The sequence below is a fragment of the Bufo bufo genome, chromosome 4 (genome assembly GCF_905171765.1).
Source record: "Bufo bufo chromosome 4, aBufBuf1.1, whole genome shotgun sequence".
NCBI lineage: Eukaryota > Metazoa > Chordata > Amphibia > Anura > Bufonidae > Bufo > Bufo bufo.
The window spans coordinates 60,516,339-60,533,201 of NC_053392.1; the positions used below are offsets into that span (position 1 = coordinate 60,516,339).

Genomic DNA, 16,863 nt, shown 5'->3' on the forward strand with positions numbered 1-16,863 from the left:
ATCGGCCAAGATGAGCCATGTTATGGGTCACTGTGGACCATCCAATCAGCCAGTAGGGGTTTACGAGAGTCGAATATTAATGACAGGACAGGTCATCATTATCTGATCGGTGGGGGTCCGACTCGCACCACCCCCTCCAGTCAATGTGCTTTTCTTCATGGCATCACCCCTCTGACCAATCTCTTCTTCTTATTGTCCTCTCTACCCCTGTACAGCCTTTGTTGACCCCAGTAGGAGGGGGCGACATGTGCTTTTCTTTATGACATCACCCCTTTTACCAATCACCGCCTGTTGCTGTCATCTCTACCTCCATACAGCCTCCAGAGACCCCATGGGGGGGATACATGTGCTTTTCTTCATGGCATCACCCCTCTGACCAATCTCTTCTTGTTACTGGCCTCTCTACCAGTACAGCCTCCATTGATCCGAGGTTCACAGTGGTGTGAGAAGCAGGAGCTTTTCTTCATGCCATCACCCATCTAATGAGTCAGTCGGTCTATGTGGTCTATCTTCTAATATGGTGGTGGGCAGAAAGCAGTGGCCTATCTCCTCACCCCCTGCTCCTAATGGTTTTTGGTCTTTTCACCGATGCTACGTGCCTATGGACACAGGCGTAAGTGACCTACATGAACTCTGCACACATTATAGGTATTCTGTGTCTGCCGGGGTCAGACTTTTTTAACCACAATCATGACTATTTAAAATATTTTTGGGCAAAACACGTTACGCTTTGATGCGAAATCGCATGAAGGCGCTATGAATGTAATCTCTGTGCTGAGAGAGGCGATGATAACAGAACGCCGGTATAACCTGGAGAGACTAAACGGTCCGCCCCGTCCTCGGGTGTATTAGAGGAGGGTGCAGGAGTTTTCGGGAGGAGTGTGACAGCGATGGGTTGATTGGAGAGCGGTCGTTGTGCTGATTCATCCTTTATGATACACTCTGTTTACAAGATGGAGGCTATAAATGTCCGTGTACCTTGTACACCTTGGGCCCATTCACTGTATTGTGAGCGCAGGCGTCTCCTCGTGACTAATACCTCACATCAGCGGGGGCCCTCTGTTCACGATCCTCATGTTTGATAAGTGTCTCTTGCTCTGGAGGACCTGTCCTGTATTACACAGATGTACACTGTGTAATGCTTTATTTCCCCTGTGGGGGCGCTGCATTGAAACTGATCACGCTACTTTCACATCAGCGTTTTCCCTTTCTGCTATTGAGATCCGCTAGGATATGCCCCCATTGTCTGATAGGTGCGGGTCTCACCTCTGGGACCCGCACCTACAACAAGAACTGAGCCGGAAAATTAATGGAGGGCGCACTGCGCAGGCGTAGCCGGCCTCCATTCATTTCAAGCGCTGGCTCGGCTATTTCTGTCTGCCTGATAGAAATTAATGAGAGCAGGGGCCGCGCGTGCATGGTGCGCTCCCCTTCACTTGTATGCAGGGTGGATAAAAATCTATGATTTTAAAAAAAAAAAATCAAAAAAATCAGATTTTTTTGGATTTAAATCAGATTTTTTAATATAAAATGCTTTTTGAGGAAAATATATTACCATCCAAAGGTTATTTCATTATGAAATAAAGATTACTTTTTTAATTATGTAGAATAAGGCTGTATATGTTTAATTTTTTGTTAAATTCCATTAATCCATTCACAATGTCCGGCTCTTCCAGAGGTTTTTGTAAGATTACTGGGTAGTTTCTCTGCCTACAAGATCTTATCACAGATGCTTGGTTTAATTTTGGAGTTCTCAAAACTGAATTTATAACATGAAAAGAGTTGAGAAAAAGATCTTAATCCTAACTTCTACAAACCTATAAATACAGAATCAACCCCTTCAGTGCTAGGTGTAAAGTTCAGTGAATAGAATATAAACAATATTTTTCTGATTGTTTGGAGTGGAATAGATCTGCACAAGAAGAAAGTGAAACTATATATCTTAAAATATATATATATATATTTTCTTTAGCCAAATTAGTTAACAAACATGGATGTTTAAAGGGCTTCTGTCACCCCACTAAAGTCTTTTTTTTTTTTTTTTTTTTTGGGCTAGTTAAATTACTTATACTGCGATATATGAAAATATAATGCTCTTACTTACTTTGCTTCAGCAGTTTCTTCTAAAAACGAACTTTTATAATATGTAAATTAGGTCTCTACCAGCAAGTAGGGCGGCTACTTGCTGGTAGCAGCTGCAGAAAACCGCCCCCTCGCCGTGTTGATTGACAGAGCCAGTATGACGTCTTCTCTTTCGGTGATGTCATCGGTGCAGGCGCACTGAGGGAGTTCTGAGGAGGCGAGCCTCCTCATCTCAGAGCGCCTACGCCGAATCAACACAGGCGCGCGATTTTTGAAATACTGACAGTGACGGCCGGAGGAGGAGATCCCGGCTGGCCCTGTCAATCAACACGACGAGGGGGCGGATTTCTGCAGCTGCTACCAGCAAGTAGCCGCCCTACTTGCTGGTAGAGACCTAATTTACATATTATAAAAGTTCGTTTTTAGAAGAAACTGCTGGATCAAAGTAAGTAAGAGCATTATATTTTCATATATCGCAGTATAAGTAATTTAACTAGCCCAAAAAAAAAAAAGACTTGTGGGGTGACAGAAGCCCTTTAAGCAAATAACATGCTGTAATGTTATTGTTTCAGTTGAATAAATCCTATTTAAATCGTTATTATTAAGGTAATGATTATTTTTCTCCTTCCTAAGTACAACAGAAAAATTGTCCAAATATGAATCTTTATGTAAAAAACTATGATTTAAATCAAGCCTTACTGACTAGTGATTTTAAATCGTGATTTAAATCGGTTTGATTTAAATCGAATCCACCCTGCTTGTATGGGACCAGCGCTTGGTGGTGGATGGACCCCGGGGTCCTCCAGCCACAGCTCTCCCTGCTCCGTTCTCCTTGTAGTTGCAGGTCCCAGAGGTGGGACCCGCGCCTACAGTATCAGACAATGGGGGCATATCCTAGCGATATGCCCCCATTGTATGTAATGGGAATACCCCTTTAAGTTATTCAGTCCTCACTAGAAGAAATCTGCCAGCACACGTATCTGTGGGGTCAGCCGGACACCGGGGTCTGTTTAAAGGGGTTGTCTCTTACTTCAGCAAGTAGCATTTATCATGTAGAGAAGGTTAGCACAAGGCTCTTACTAATGTATTGTGATTATCCATATTGCCTCCTTTGCTGGCTGGATTCTTTTCTCCATTACATTATAAACTGCTCGTTTCCATGGTTACGTCCACCCTGCAATCCATCAGCGGTGGTCGTGCTTGCACACTATAGGAAAAATCGTCGGCCTCTCCGGTGGCCGGGACAGTGGGAGCGCACATAGGCAGGCGTGCGGAGCAGCTCCCATCCCGATCACCTCGTATCTGCACCGCTGATGGATTGCAGGGTGGTCGTAACCATGGAAACGAGCAGTGTATAATGTGATGGAAAAATTAGTCCAGCCAGCAAAGGAAGCAACATGGACAATCACAATACATTAGTAAGAGCCCTGTGTTAACCTTCTCTACATGATAAATGCTACTTGCTGAAGTGAGACAACCCCTTTAAGTGAAATCGGGATCGAGCATCGTTTAACATGACTAGAAATAATTGTTAGTATTGGTATGTGTTTGCCGCTTATCCTTTACTTTCCCTGACGGCAAGCATGGATGTCTGTTGGGTGATGAAGCTTTCGAACCTGAAATGTGACTGCGTCGCTTCATAATTTTTCAGTTTTCTTATTATCTGCTCGTTTCTGCAGAATAAAATATTACACAAGGAAACCTGTTTAAAGGGGTATCCCCCATGGATGTTAAAGTGGATGCCCGAGTGTACTGATGAACGTGACATCACTGGCCTAGGAAGAGACCACAGAGCTGATTGGCGGGTTTGAGGGGGATTGGACCCTGAGGACAAGTTGGCGGGGGTGCCGAGCGCCTGGACCTCTGCCAATCTGATACTGACGACCTATCTCCAAGGATATTAAACTCCCAGAAAACCCCTTTAACAGCTAAGCTGCTTCTGCAATTTCCACACCAGGGAATAGGCGTTACAGGAACGGCGCGGCCCTGGCGGCTGTTTCTGTAACCCCGCCCACCTCTGTCCGATGTCAGAGATGGGAATACCCTTTTAGTGTGTAATATTCCTTATATAGATTCCCCTAATATCGCCTTGTCGTCATCCCCTCCGCTTCCTTGTTGGCAGGTCTGACCTGTTTGCTTCTCCACAGGCAGCAGGACTGTTGGGTTGGGGGTTATATTAGGGAATTGCTAGGTATGCTGCTTATAAAAACCAAAGCAGAGGAGCGGCCCCTGCAGCGAGGGCCGGGTCGTGTTCTAGTAAAACCAGTGACTGCCGTCATTAACGGCTAATTACAGCTTTATGACCGTCCTTAATAACACACAACAGCAACACCCGGAATTTCACCTTCTCCATTAGTGTAATACACAGCGGACCCCATTATTATGTCCAATCTCCACTTTCAACATCGGCAGCGTGTAGTTCATGATGGAAGTCGTGTGCTGAGCTGGCTCGGTGAGTATATAAGGTGTGCTGAGCTGGCTCGGTGAGTATATAAGGTGTGCTGAGCTGGCTCGGTGAGTATATAACGTGTGCTGAGCTGGCTCGGTGAGTATATAAGGTGTGCTGAACTGGCTCGGTGAGGTATATAGCGTGTGCTGAGCTGGCTCGGTGAGTATATAGCATGTGCTGAGCTGGCTCGGTGAGTATATAGCATGTGCTGAGCTGGCTCGATGAGTATATAACGTGTGTTGAGCTGGCTCAGTGGGTATATAAGGTATGCTGAGCTGGCTCGGTGAGTATAAAAGGTGTGCTAAGCTGGCTCGGTGGCTATATGAGGTGTCCTGAGCTGGCTCGGTGGGTATATAAAGTGTGCGATAGGCTGTCGGCACACATTTCCCTCGTTACGGTGATGGGTACAAGGAGCGATTTATCAGAGTTGTAAAAGGGTTGATTATTGGCCTTTGGGCCGAGGGTGGCGGTATTTCTGAGACTGCGCCGTGTAAACTGTTCTCTGCTGCTGTGGTAATAGTGTATGGTGAGTGGACAAACGGCGCCATTGTGAATAAGCGACATGGAAACTGTGGAGCGCCATGTGCCACTAATGTGAGAGGTGAACGGCAGATATTAAGGTGGGCGAGAGCGGACCGACACGCTACAGGGGAGCAGCTCAACCCCAAAATGACCCAGGGGCCACCAGACGTGTGTCTAACACAAGAGCTCAGTGACCCTACAGTGTATGGGGCTCCGGAGCAGACGGACGGTCACTGCACCTCTGATAATAAAGCTACATTGATAGAAAAGGCTTCCATTTTGGACTCCGCTGATTGGTAAAGGGTTGTCTTCTCCGATGCGTCACATTTTCTGCTCCGTTGAATGGATAAATGTTGGCGAGAAACATCAAAGAACAAACACCCTGCAAGCATTGCTGGAAGAACACAAGCTGGTGGTGGCAGCGTTATGTGGAAGGCTCTCTCCACTGATTAGGGTATGGATCCATCCTTGTAGATCACGTCCACCCATATATGCTGATTGTCTTCCCTGGGGTGGATGGGATCTACCAGCAACAGAACGACATGTCACACGGCTAGAAATGTCTGACATTGCTTGGAAGAACATGGCCAAGACTTCCAAGTACTACCCTGCCCCCTAATTCCCCAGACTTGAGCATCTGTGGGACCACCTCGATGGTCGTGTCCACTCTATGGATCCTCCCCCACGCCCCCTCCAGCTGTGGGACGCACCTCAGTCAGCATGGCTCCGCATACCGGGGACAACCTACCAGGACCTTATGGAGTCTCCCCCAGCCCGTCTAGCTGCTGTCCGTGGTTACTCTGGATATTAGCTGGTGGTCATAATAATCTGACCTGAAAAGTTCTTAGTTGACGAGAGGAACCTTGGGCTGTGAGCCTGTAACTGGCTGCAGACCTCCACATAGAAATACATTTATTAAAAACAGTTTTTTTACATTCTTTGTTTGCAGTACAAACAGTCGTCTTTAACCTCTTAAAGGCCACAGCCGAGCACTTCGGCTTGCAGTAGGAGTACATTGCAGTGCCACACAGTGCAGTCAGTGTAGTAGCCGTAACATTTTTTTTTTATTTTTTGTAATATTTTAGTAAATCTTTTGCCACTAGTGCAGAGCGTGCATGTGTATGTGGACGTCGGGTGAGAATGCTTGTATGCATGGCTGGCTTTATAAATGATCCTGGTACCTTTCTGTCCTCTTGGTCACCCGCTGCCTGCATCGCTTCCATTCCTGCGCCTCCTGATAGCGATCAGTCACGGCCGTATCTGCTTCCATCACTGGTCTGACCTGCAGCTCTGGCTTCTATTTTCTGCCTCGTTTTTCCGGGCAGGCGACTTCCGTCCTGGTAAGCTTGTAAGTGCCTGTACACTCAGCAGCACTGTGCGGACATCTGCACACGGTTTGACCACGAACAGGTGAAAATCGCATCTTTTACCTGTACAAACCGCGAAACCGGATTGCGGCAGCGCATGGCGACGTCGCACGCAGTTCTGGCAGCCATGTTGGTGGTCACCCAGCTATATTGTTATGTTCTTAAAACGACTCAAGGACTCTGCGTGTTTTTCTAAATTCTTATTTATTTATTTATTTATTTATTTTTTGCTTTGTTTTCTGTTCCCTGCAGGAAATTAAGAAGGACGCCGAACCAAAGGAGGAGCCTATACCTAAGAGGGAAAAGTCTGGAAACGTCGCCAGCCTGGTGCAGCGGATGAGTGTGATCGGGATTCCTGGCATGGGACCACCGCCGCCTCCAAACAAGTCCCTCAAGAAAAGTATGGTCTTCTGTAATGAATATTCATACAAAACCAGTGGTAGCATCCCGGCAGGAGTGAGCCCGATACTGGGCTATGCCTGAAGGGGTGTCTGGGTCTTGCTTCGCCCCCTCAGGCCCTGCACTAGTTTGTGGGTCCAGGGGCGGTCCTGAGAATTGGGGGGGAGGGGGGGAGGGGGGGGGGGGGGGTCTCCTGGTGAATACACTTGAGTGATAATCTATGTGTGCATTCTGTCTGCTGCTAGGAGCCATTTTTGTGCCCTTCTGTCTCATAGTAGCCCAGACCTGTAGCTGTAATGTGCTGCCCGTACAAAGCGGGCCTACAGCTAATAAGAAGCATTGGCCCACATTGCACCTGCCCGGTGCTCACTACTAGACATATTGAAGGATTTTGTGACGGAACCCTGATCTTTCTTTCTAATAGTCCATTTTCCTCTTTGTAAACATCCATGTATGAATATGGTGTCCGCTGCGGGCGCAATCCCATCCGCTTTTACGGCCTGCTCCATCTCGTGGGTGGGGGACTTTCAGTCTATACCTCTGGTGGAAACTTTTTGCACTAGCTGAGATGTAGAGTCTCTACGTATAAACTCTTGGGTCCTTGCGGCTCGGGGAGTTTATCCGTATTGGCAGCTGCTCCTCTGTCTGGCGGTATATACTGTATACAGCATATACTGTAAGCTGCGTCTCATGTTGTTAGGGAGGTGTTCTGAGATGGGCAAAGGAAAATGTAAGGACTCTAACCACAAAGTATATTTCCATCCTATGTCGTCTTCTGGTCCTTGCTGATTGTTGCATGGTACCCGAAAAGGATGACCACCTTCGCAGTAAACGGGTCTGTAGCTCCTCGAGGCCGACCGCTTTCATTTGGGGCTTTGGCTGGGCAGTGCAGGGGGTATGTGTGTTGAGGTACAGTGTGCCCCCCACGCCTTATGATTTTCCCTTTTTTTTCCTTCTAGAATCCAAGAAAAGGCAATGTAAAGTGGTATTCGAATACATTCCACAGAACGAGGACGAACTGGAGCTTAAATTGGGAGAAGTCCTGGAAATCACCGAGGAGGTGAGCCGCGTGTGTTATGTAGGGGATCTATTCAGTAGTACTAGGTCATCTCCATCTCTGTTGAAAGGGACATTGCTGGCATATCGCTAGGATATACCATCAATGTTAGATAGGTGCGGCTTCCACCTCTGGACCTGCTTCTGTCTACAGTAAGGGGCCCCAAAGGAGAGCAAACGGCGCACGCACAGCTTGCGGTGCTTTCCATTTGTCACTATGGGGGTTCTGAAAATAGTTGTGAGCCCCCTGCCATTTTTGGGAGTTCTATAGCTGTACATGTGCGGCTGCTCTCGGTTTACATATGGGGTCCCGGACCTGCACCTATCGGTCGTTGATGGCATATCCTATCATGAATACCCCTGACAGGTCCCTTCTCCATAAGCTGATTTCAAGGGGTTCCACTGAGAGGACCCCAACATCATATTATCGTCTTGAAGAGCCTTCATGAAGGATTAGATGCTGACCATCCATATCTATGGCCTGGCCTGGTCACCTTCATAGAATGGCGCTCCTTTCTGCAGCTCTTATGAATGTATATCTAGACACCCCTAACTAAGCACCTTCCATAGCTCTGCCACTTCAGCATCCGTCAGCTCCGCTCAACTTTTTCAGCATGTGGGTTACAGAAACCATATACTTTCTATGGGTCCGTGCAGAACTGAGCGGATGAAAGCCGAAGGTTTCAGTTTAGGTACCCTTTAAGATTAGATACTACAAAATCAGCTCTGCTACATCTGCAGTAAACAAAGGGTGTGAGGCGCGTGCAGTCTGTGTACTATGGAGGCTGATACTACTTGGTTTTTCCATTCCTTCTGTACGTGTTTCCTCTGCAGAAGACGATGATATATATTTTTCCTCTCCTCCACTGTACGTCGCTGCACAGGTGAGCAGAACGGACCCCCGATTAGACTATGACGCTGACTGACAACATGGTGCTGGAGGATTTAATTTGAGCGTAATTAATATGGACTGCATGATTAAATGGAGCAGGAGAAAAACAGGACCCCCCTTCTCGTGACCGGTGATCGCTATCCAGTGAATAGAGGAGAACCCCTTTTAGTTTTGATTTTCTTCTGCCGTCATAAAAACTGGGCGAGAAATGGTTTCGATCGGAATAGATGATTTAGAAATCGCTTGGTTAGTCGGCGGAGAGTCGCCCAGTATTAGGTGCTGTAGTCCTTAGTGGGCGATGAGTGCGGTTTTAAGTTGTGCCTCTATAATTAAGTAGCAGTTGGGCAATGTGGTGTTGGGGCCTAGACTGGAGTGACGCACTAAAAAACGCAGTAAAAAACGGTTAAGTTTCCCTCTCTGGTAGCGCCCCCTGCTGTCTATCCTTTTCTGGAGATGGACTACATTGCTCAGTAACTTCCCTGCTCCCCTCCCCCGGTGTAGAGATCTCATAGTGAAGCGACCTAGACGCCATTCATTCATGAATAGAGGTCATCTCTATATCGCTCTCTAGACAGCGTAGAAGAACACTCTGGCGGCCTTCCATACCATAATTATCTCTGGGGCTATATGTGAAGGACTACTTTCTTTGCAGGGGGGAAGGGGTTAACAAGAGCTAACTGCATTGCTTCCTGGTAGATGCAGGTGGTGCTGGTTGAAGTACTCGCCCACCCCCCCAGAAAGGGAAGAAATTCCTCCAGATAATTGAGTAAAAAATAAAAAAAAAAGCTTTACATTTGTGGGATAATCCCTTTAAGATGACAAGTGCCGCCCCTGCCAGTCTCAACCAGTGAATGTGATCAGGCAGAAAACCCCGCATGGCCGGGGACCGGCTCTCGGGTGGTGTCCGCTGCAGCTTGTGGTCCACAACGCGGTCCTGTTCACTGTTACTAGTTGTGATGTAGCAGGGGAGCATTGCAATATTATGTCGCACCGCTATAGGTCGTCATGTCGGCCTAGCTTACACTGGCGTTTCAAGTTTGTCGTTGCGCCCACTTTATTAAGAGGCTCACTGCGCAGGTGAGGAGGCACAGACAGGAGCCAAATTGGGTGCCATTTTCATATTGATAAAGGGGTTCTCCGGGATTTTGATATTAATGGCCTATCCTCTGAATAAGTCATCGATATCAGATCGGTGGGGGGAGCGACTCTTCACCGATCAGCTGGGGCCTGACAGAACCTAGGTGACGCTCAGCCCCCTTCAAGTGAGTGAGCCTGAGCTGCAATACCAAGCACGGCCACTATCCAATGTACGGCGCTGTGAGGAGGCTGCCCAGTGGACGCACCTTTTAATGAGATGGGCATCAGTGTCGTGCAGATTTCCAGCTTCTGGGTGTAAACTAAGAGGTTTCTATTGCCTAACAGCAAGCAGAGATTAAAAAAAAAAAATAGGAACAATGTAAACAAGATTAAATTCAGAAATTCCTGGGTCTTGTGAAGGGTAAATTGCAGAATCCCAGGAGTTGTACTTACTGACGGATGTTGTGTTCTTTATCGAGGTCGAGGAAGGCTGGTGGAGTGGGACCAGTAATGGACGATCGGGGCTGTTTCCATCCAACTTTGTGAAAGAACTGGAGCTGTCCGACGACGGAGAGAGTCAGGAAAGCTCTGAAGACCCAGGTAACGTCTTGCTTCGGGTACCCCGCTGTCAGGGAAGGCAGAAAGGTTTTTCACCCCTGCTGTATTTTCTGTTCTAAGGGAGAGTTCACATTGGCGTTACGGAATTCACATTGGCGTTATGGCTGTCGACAGGACTTTTTTTTTTTTTTTTTCCAGCACCGTTATTTGTGCCCATAATCGTGTATCAACGGAATACCTCTTAAAGGGGTCAGTTTTGCACGCTGTCCTAAAATTCTGGAACCTATAACGGAATTTCATAACACCAATGCGAACCCACGCTTAGATACACAGCAGCGCTGCCTCTAGTGGTTGTGGTGGGGGATCACAACCCCTTGCATGCTGCTTCTTTCCTTCTGACCTGTTGAGGGGACAGTATTAGGCTACCTGCACATGGGTAATATAGCACAATTTCAGTTTTTCCGCACCAAATCTTTACAAAAAAAAAAAAAACGCATTTAAAACTTGCGGATTTAATGCGGTTTTGCTGCAGATCTCACCCATGCATTGAAGAATTGACATGACAGATCAATTTCTGCACTGAATGAAAAAAGCAAAGTGTACATGAGATTTGTTTAATGTCAAACTTTGCTGGTGCTGGACTTTGGGGCGTGCCCGGCTATTCCCGTACTTCCCATAGCAGTAAATGGAGCTGTGGCCATGCATGCACGGTGCGCTTTCCATTCACCGCTGCAGCACTTCCAAAAACAGCTGAGCTCGCTCGCTCGACTATGTTCGGAACTTCCATAGCAATGAATGAAGGGCATGCGTGGTGCGCTCTGCTTCACTTTTGGAACCCATTTTGGAGATAGGTGCGAGTCCCACCTCCAGCACCCGCTACTATCTCTCCTATCTGACATTAAAGGCATATCCTAGCAATATGCCATCAAAGTCCCACATGGGAATCCCTTTAAAAAACAAACAAACAAACCCCCCCAACAAAAAAAAACAGATTACTAAGGGTCCAGTCACACGTCCGTAGTGTATTGTGGATCCTCAATACACCCGGCTGGCACCCCCCCATAGAATGCCCATTCTTGTCCGCAATTGCGGATGAGGACCCATTTGCGGAAGTGTGAATGGACCCTTAGGGCTCATTCAGACGGCCATATGCTATCTGCAAAAATGCGGATCCGTTTTTTTTTTGCGGATTAGATGCTGACCCATTCATTTCTATGGGGCCCTTTTCTATTCCACGGTTCCGCAAAACAAATGAAACCTGTCCTATACGTGAAAATCAGGACATGGCCCCATTGAAGTCTATGGGTCTGCAAAAATACTGAATGCTATCCGTTTTTTTTGCGGATCCGCAAAAAAAAGGATAGCATTCAGTATTTTTGCGGACAGCATACGGCTGTCTGAATGAGCCCTTAGACGGAGACCCGATTACCCTAAATTGGACGTGAACGTGTCCTGTGTATGAAAATGTACACCCTGTCTGTTTTACAATTTTATTTTATTTTTTTCTCATATGAATAGTCAAAAAAAATTCTTAAAGCATGAATTATGTGTAATTAAAATAAGAAAATCAACCCGCTTTGTTCTAGGAAATAAAAATAAAATCTGCAAAAAATCACCTCGCCAGCCCAACAAACAGAAACTTGTAGCCAATATATGAACGTGTGTTAAAAATGATGGCAGACTGGGCCTGGTCCTGAAATACCCGTGGTAATTATTAGCACGCTCTATCCGTCAGGACACCGGCGGGAAGCGCTCCTCCCTGTGCCCGGGGGTCTTATTACTTGCAGCGTAGTCTGTGATCCGCCATAGACCACTTACCAGCTCTCACCGCATCTGCTTTTCCTTATCCTCTCATCTCCTGGCAGATTGTGGATTTAACCCTTACACGTACCCCTCCTAAGTTCATGTCCTGCCTGCAGGCGTAGCCTCTTGCATTAGGAGGGATCTTGGGCAGACGAGGCTCGCCCGGAAATCAATACAATGTAGTCATTGCATATGTTTTGAATCGAGCTGGCAGCATTTGTTCTGCGTGGCACCTTTGCCAAATATTTGCCCAGTTAAAGCATTACTAGAGCAGCGTGCGTCGTCGCCGCCTGCCTCCTAATGAGTCCTAGGATCACTCGCTAAGTTCCTATTGTCAGCACATCCGGGCTGAAGGCTTGTACTTGGCTTCAGGGCCTGGCACAGGGAGCCTGTGACGTTACTGGGTTTCTGTATTTTAATCACTGGCGTTCCCCAGCATTTTATATAGTCTCCCGGTTTGCATTGAGCCGCTGATTGGACCCAGTGTCCGGACGCCACTTTTACCTATTGATCGGCGACTGCGAGCTTCACCCCTTGTTGATCAGTACCACTTCTTTTCATCTCCCAAGTGTTTTCCATTCCTAAAGATTGGGAGGTGACGATTAGCACTTGAAGAAGTTTCTTCAGCTGCAGACACATTGCTTCATGCTTGTCTGCCATGCCAGATTGTCTGGGAGCCTCTGAAATGAAGGAGTCGATGGCAGATGCTACCGGGTTGAGCCTCCTGCATCTCTCCTAATTTCAATGGGAGCTGTATAAATTGCAGCGAGCTCCCCCTGGTGGCGCCCTCAGAATATTTGGGGTATTCCCATTTTACACGCTTATGGCATATCCACAGGGCATGACATAATTGCCTGATAGATGCAGGTCCCAGCTCTGGGCCATCAACTGACCAGGGTCCCCTGACCCCCGTCCAGCCAGGTGAGGCTGCCGCATCAAACGCAGAATGATTGGAGGTGGCCATTCACAGCAAAGACGGACAAAGGTGTGTGACCTATTGATGGGTGCGGATTACAGAGGTGGGACCTACATTCCTCAGACAGTTACAGCTGAGATTGGAATACCCCTTTAATTCTGTATGTACTCTGCTGGCACTGTATATGTAGGACATTACTGGCAGTATTGCCTTGTTTATGTGGGACACCCTGCAATCAGTGTTCTTGCCCTGCAGGCATGGGGAGCGCTCCGCCATCTCTGGTTACTTTACCAGCCCTGTTTATTGCAGACATGCCATTGCCTTCAGCAGAGGAGGTGAAATCTGCGTTTTAGAACCCGCAGCATGCTATCAGACATGCGCCTACGTAAGTACGGGGAATGCGGGTATGGTTTTGCTTTATGGCACTGCTGCGTTACTTACCCCTGCAGTCCAGTTAGGAAACAGGATAACTAAGGGGGGGGGGGGAGACTATTTCATATGGTAGTACCCTCTGCCAGGAAATGAGAAGGAAGCAGTGGCATACAAGCAGCACGCCCTTTGCCATGCTTGGCGGAGCACATGCCCAGCAGACCAGAACATATGCCAGCTGCTTATGACGCAGTCCTGTAACCCCGTGCAATCTGGACTAAAACAATGGGCCATATTTTATAGGCTTAATTCAATAAGAAATGTCCGGATTATCTTTGCCCGGTGACCCAGAGATCACAATAAAGCAGCCCCCCTCCCTCGGGCCCAGCTTTCCCATACAACAGATGGCACGTACTGCACTTTCTGCTTTGCTGTGTCGTAAGCCAATGACTCTGATATGAAACGGCAGACAAAGGAGCAGCCAGGGATAGGGAAGGGGGGGGCGGCCGGACAGTAGCTACGTAATATGGTCAAAATATGGCATTTCGGCTAGTGGATCAACACTTGGATGTCTAACCAGTCAGACCAGTACCAGTGTGGAAGCGTTTCTGCCAATCACCGTGATGGCAGAGCTTAAAAACCAGCCATCATCCTGTGGCAGAGCATGCTGGGGGTCGTAGGTTTCCCAACAGCCAAGAAGACACATGTAAATTGAGATCACCATCTTGCAGAGCATTGCTATAACTCCTGCCATCTGTCAAAAAAGAGAACTGAATACAAGCAAGAGACGGACGTGCACGACACGTTATCAAGATCTCTGCTTGCAGTCATTCATTTGGACCTTTCATGTATGGTAATTCCACAGGATGAAAAATCCATCCTGGCCGTGGTGGTGATCACAGAGGTGCGCTGCTCGTTACAGTTCTCATGTAATAGGCATGGCCTCTGTGTGGAGATGTAGGTATGAAGGGTGTATCCTACCTTTTACGCGGTTCCCATAGAAGTGAATGGAAAGAGCCGCACGCATGCAGCCGTGTCTTCAGTTATTCTGCACCTGGATGTGTCGACTGCCTCACTAGACGGGTCGGGGATCCCGATCTTCACATCGGGTCAGGTTACCAGAGGTGGGACCCGATTCAGGGAGAGATACCATACATGTCTAAGGGTCCTTTTAAAAGACGCAGTTACAGCCCTGAATGATTGGCGATCAGTGATGCACAAGTCGATCAGCACTCATTTAACGGGTCTGTTCCTGCTTAGGACTCTTTTTGGTTCCACGTGAAAGCTGCGATGTCCCGACAGACATGCTTTGCTGCCTAACGGCTTAATAATCTGCATGTGTAAAAGGGCCCTTAGTTTGGAGTGCCCCTTTAAAGGCTCTTGATATTCATGTGTCGTTTTTTTTTTTCCAGCAGAACCTGCAGCTGCCTCTGTCGCCTCCCCTGCATCTCCCATCATTTCTCCAGCCGTTAACCCCGAAGTGCCTCCTCTGTCTGTGGCACAGCCAAAGAAAGTCATGGGAGTCGGTTTTGGAGACATTTTCAAAGAAGGCTCTGTGAAGCTTAAAACGCGGATACCCAACCCTGAACCCGACATGAAAAAGCCTGAGAAGGTAAATGGGCTGAATGCGGTATGCAGTACCCGGATGTCAGGGGAGACGCTGCCTGCTATCACATGTCCGTAGTCCAGCGGACGGAGGGCGTTATCTCTCCTCCAGCATCGAGTCCTCTTTGGCATTCTGCTTTTAATGAATGATTGCATGGAAAATATTGTGGGGGGGGGGAGGCGAGGCAAAAATCTGTTCTAAAATCTTGCTCCGCCCCCCACCCCCCCACGCTGCTCTCTCCCAGCTTCTGTGATGGATTGTCCATTGGGGCCATTCTGATTCCCATTACTCTTTTTCAGCCATTACCTACTCCAACGCCACCGACAAAAGTAGCTCGCACTTTAAGTTCAGAGCCCTCCAGGACAGAAACAGACAGCAGACCTAAAGGTAGGTTTTGTCTCTGTGTGATATATGGGTTGTAGGTGTCTGTATCGGACATCTGGACCGGCGGAGACTTGATAAGTATTGCTTTGAGGTTGAGCTAAAGCCCTTCTTTTTTGGCGAGGGAATAGCTGCATGTGGGGTGGCCCAAAATATTATATGCCTTGCCTCTCTCCAGCAAGACGACGTATTTACCTGTTAAATGACCCATCTCGCACTTTGGGGTCATATCACTAGGATATGCCACCAAGGTCTGACAGGTGCAGGTCCCACCTCTGGGACCCCCACTTATCTCTAGAACAAGGCCTCCAACGTGAAGGAGGATGCACCACACAAGCTCAGTCACCTCTCCATTTACCAGCGCTCAAATATTTTCGACACTCCCCTAGAAGTGAAAGGAGGGTGGGTGCGCTTGTGCTGTGAGCACTTTTTCACATTGGGGGCCTTGTTCTAGAGAGAACTGCAAATCCTAGGGATATGCCACCAAATGGGCCAAGCCCTTTAAATCCCCCATTGTTCCTCGGCCACCAATCCAGTGCTCCCTGTTTACTAGGCTGAAGCTTTGGTACATGGGACGGCTGCAGCCAGTTGCTGGCCTCAGAGTTGGACCTGATTGGATGGGAGTTATGTTTTTTATTCTGGAATATTCTTTACATTTCATATACTTCTTAGAAGCTTATAGTTGTTTGAAAATCTATAAACTGTAAGAATCTCTTGGCAATTTTCTACACAATAGACACTTCATTTTGTTTTATTAGAAATTCATGGTTTGTCGGATTATATGGTTATTTACTTCTGCTCCCAATTATTTCACATCCTAACAGCCAAAGAGATGTGTCGGGCGCTGTACAACTACGACGCGACCAATGATGATGAGCTTAGTTTTAAAGATGGTGACATCATCCACCTAATAAGTAAGGTAAGTTTTTGACTTTGGTTTAAACATCAAAAGGTTTCACTTGTCCAGTAGATTGGCGAAAGATGCTGTCAACTGGAGTACTGGTCTGTGCAAGAATGAGAGGGGGGGGGGGGGGGGGCGGCGTTAGCAAGCTACCCCCACTTAGCCATACCTGGAAGAGGAACCTTACTTACCTGCTTCCTGGCACTGGCTCCCTGCTCCTGCACTGCCTGGCTCCCTCGCCGGAAACATGCAGTCAATCACTGGCCGTGGCGGTGACCGGATCCTCTTGCATCTTGTGACCATTTGTCATGATGTAAGGGGAGGCGGTCACCGCCGCGGGCAGTAATTGGCAGTAACCAGTTGCTTGCAGCGTTGGGAGCCCAGCGGAGCATCGCAGGCCTGCAGGATGGGGAGCAGGTAGGTAAGCTTCTCTTTACAGGTCCAGCAATGGGGAGGGGGGTTGCCTAAATTCTTGCACAACCCCT

At 47.7% G+C, this 16,863-nt stretch overlaps 1 protein-coding gene across 5 annotated transcripts in view; it reads left to right on the forward strand.

Annotated features, from left to right (window-relative positions):
* Positions 1-16,863, forward strand: part of LOC120997286 (CD2 associated protein) — an 88,208-nt gene that overhangs the window by 30,040 nt on the left and 41,305 nt on the right. For 3 of the 5 annotated variants that reach the window (XM_040427311.1, XM_040427313.1, XM_040427316.1), the window contains 6 exons: positions 6,673-6,820; positions 7,779-7,879; positions 10,324-10,444; positions 14,903-15,102; positions 15,396-15,483; positions 16,302-16,396. In XM_040427311.1, coding sequence (XP_040283245.1) covers positions 6,673-6,820; positions 7,779-7,879; positions 10,324-10,444; positions 14,903-15,102; positions 15,396-15,483; positions 16,302-16,396 — 753 coding nt within the window. The remainder of the gene's footprint in view (positions 1-6,672; positions 6,821-7,778; positions 7,880-10,323; positions 10,445-14,902; positions 15,103-15,395; positions 15,484-16,301; positions 16,397-16,863) is intronic. The other 2 variants (XM_040427314.1, XM_040427315.1) reach the window with 1 other exon arrangement.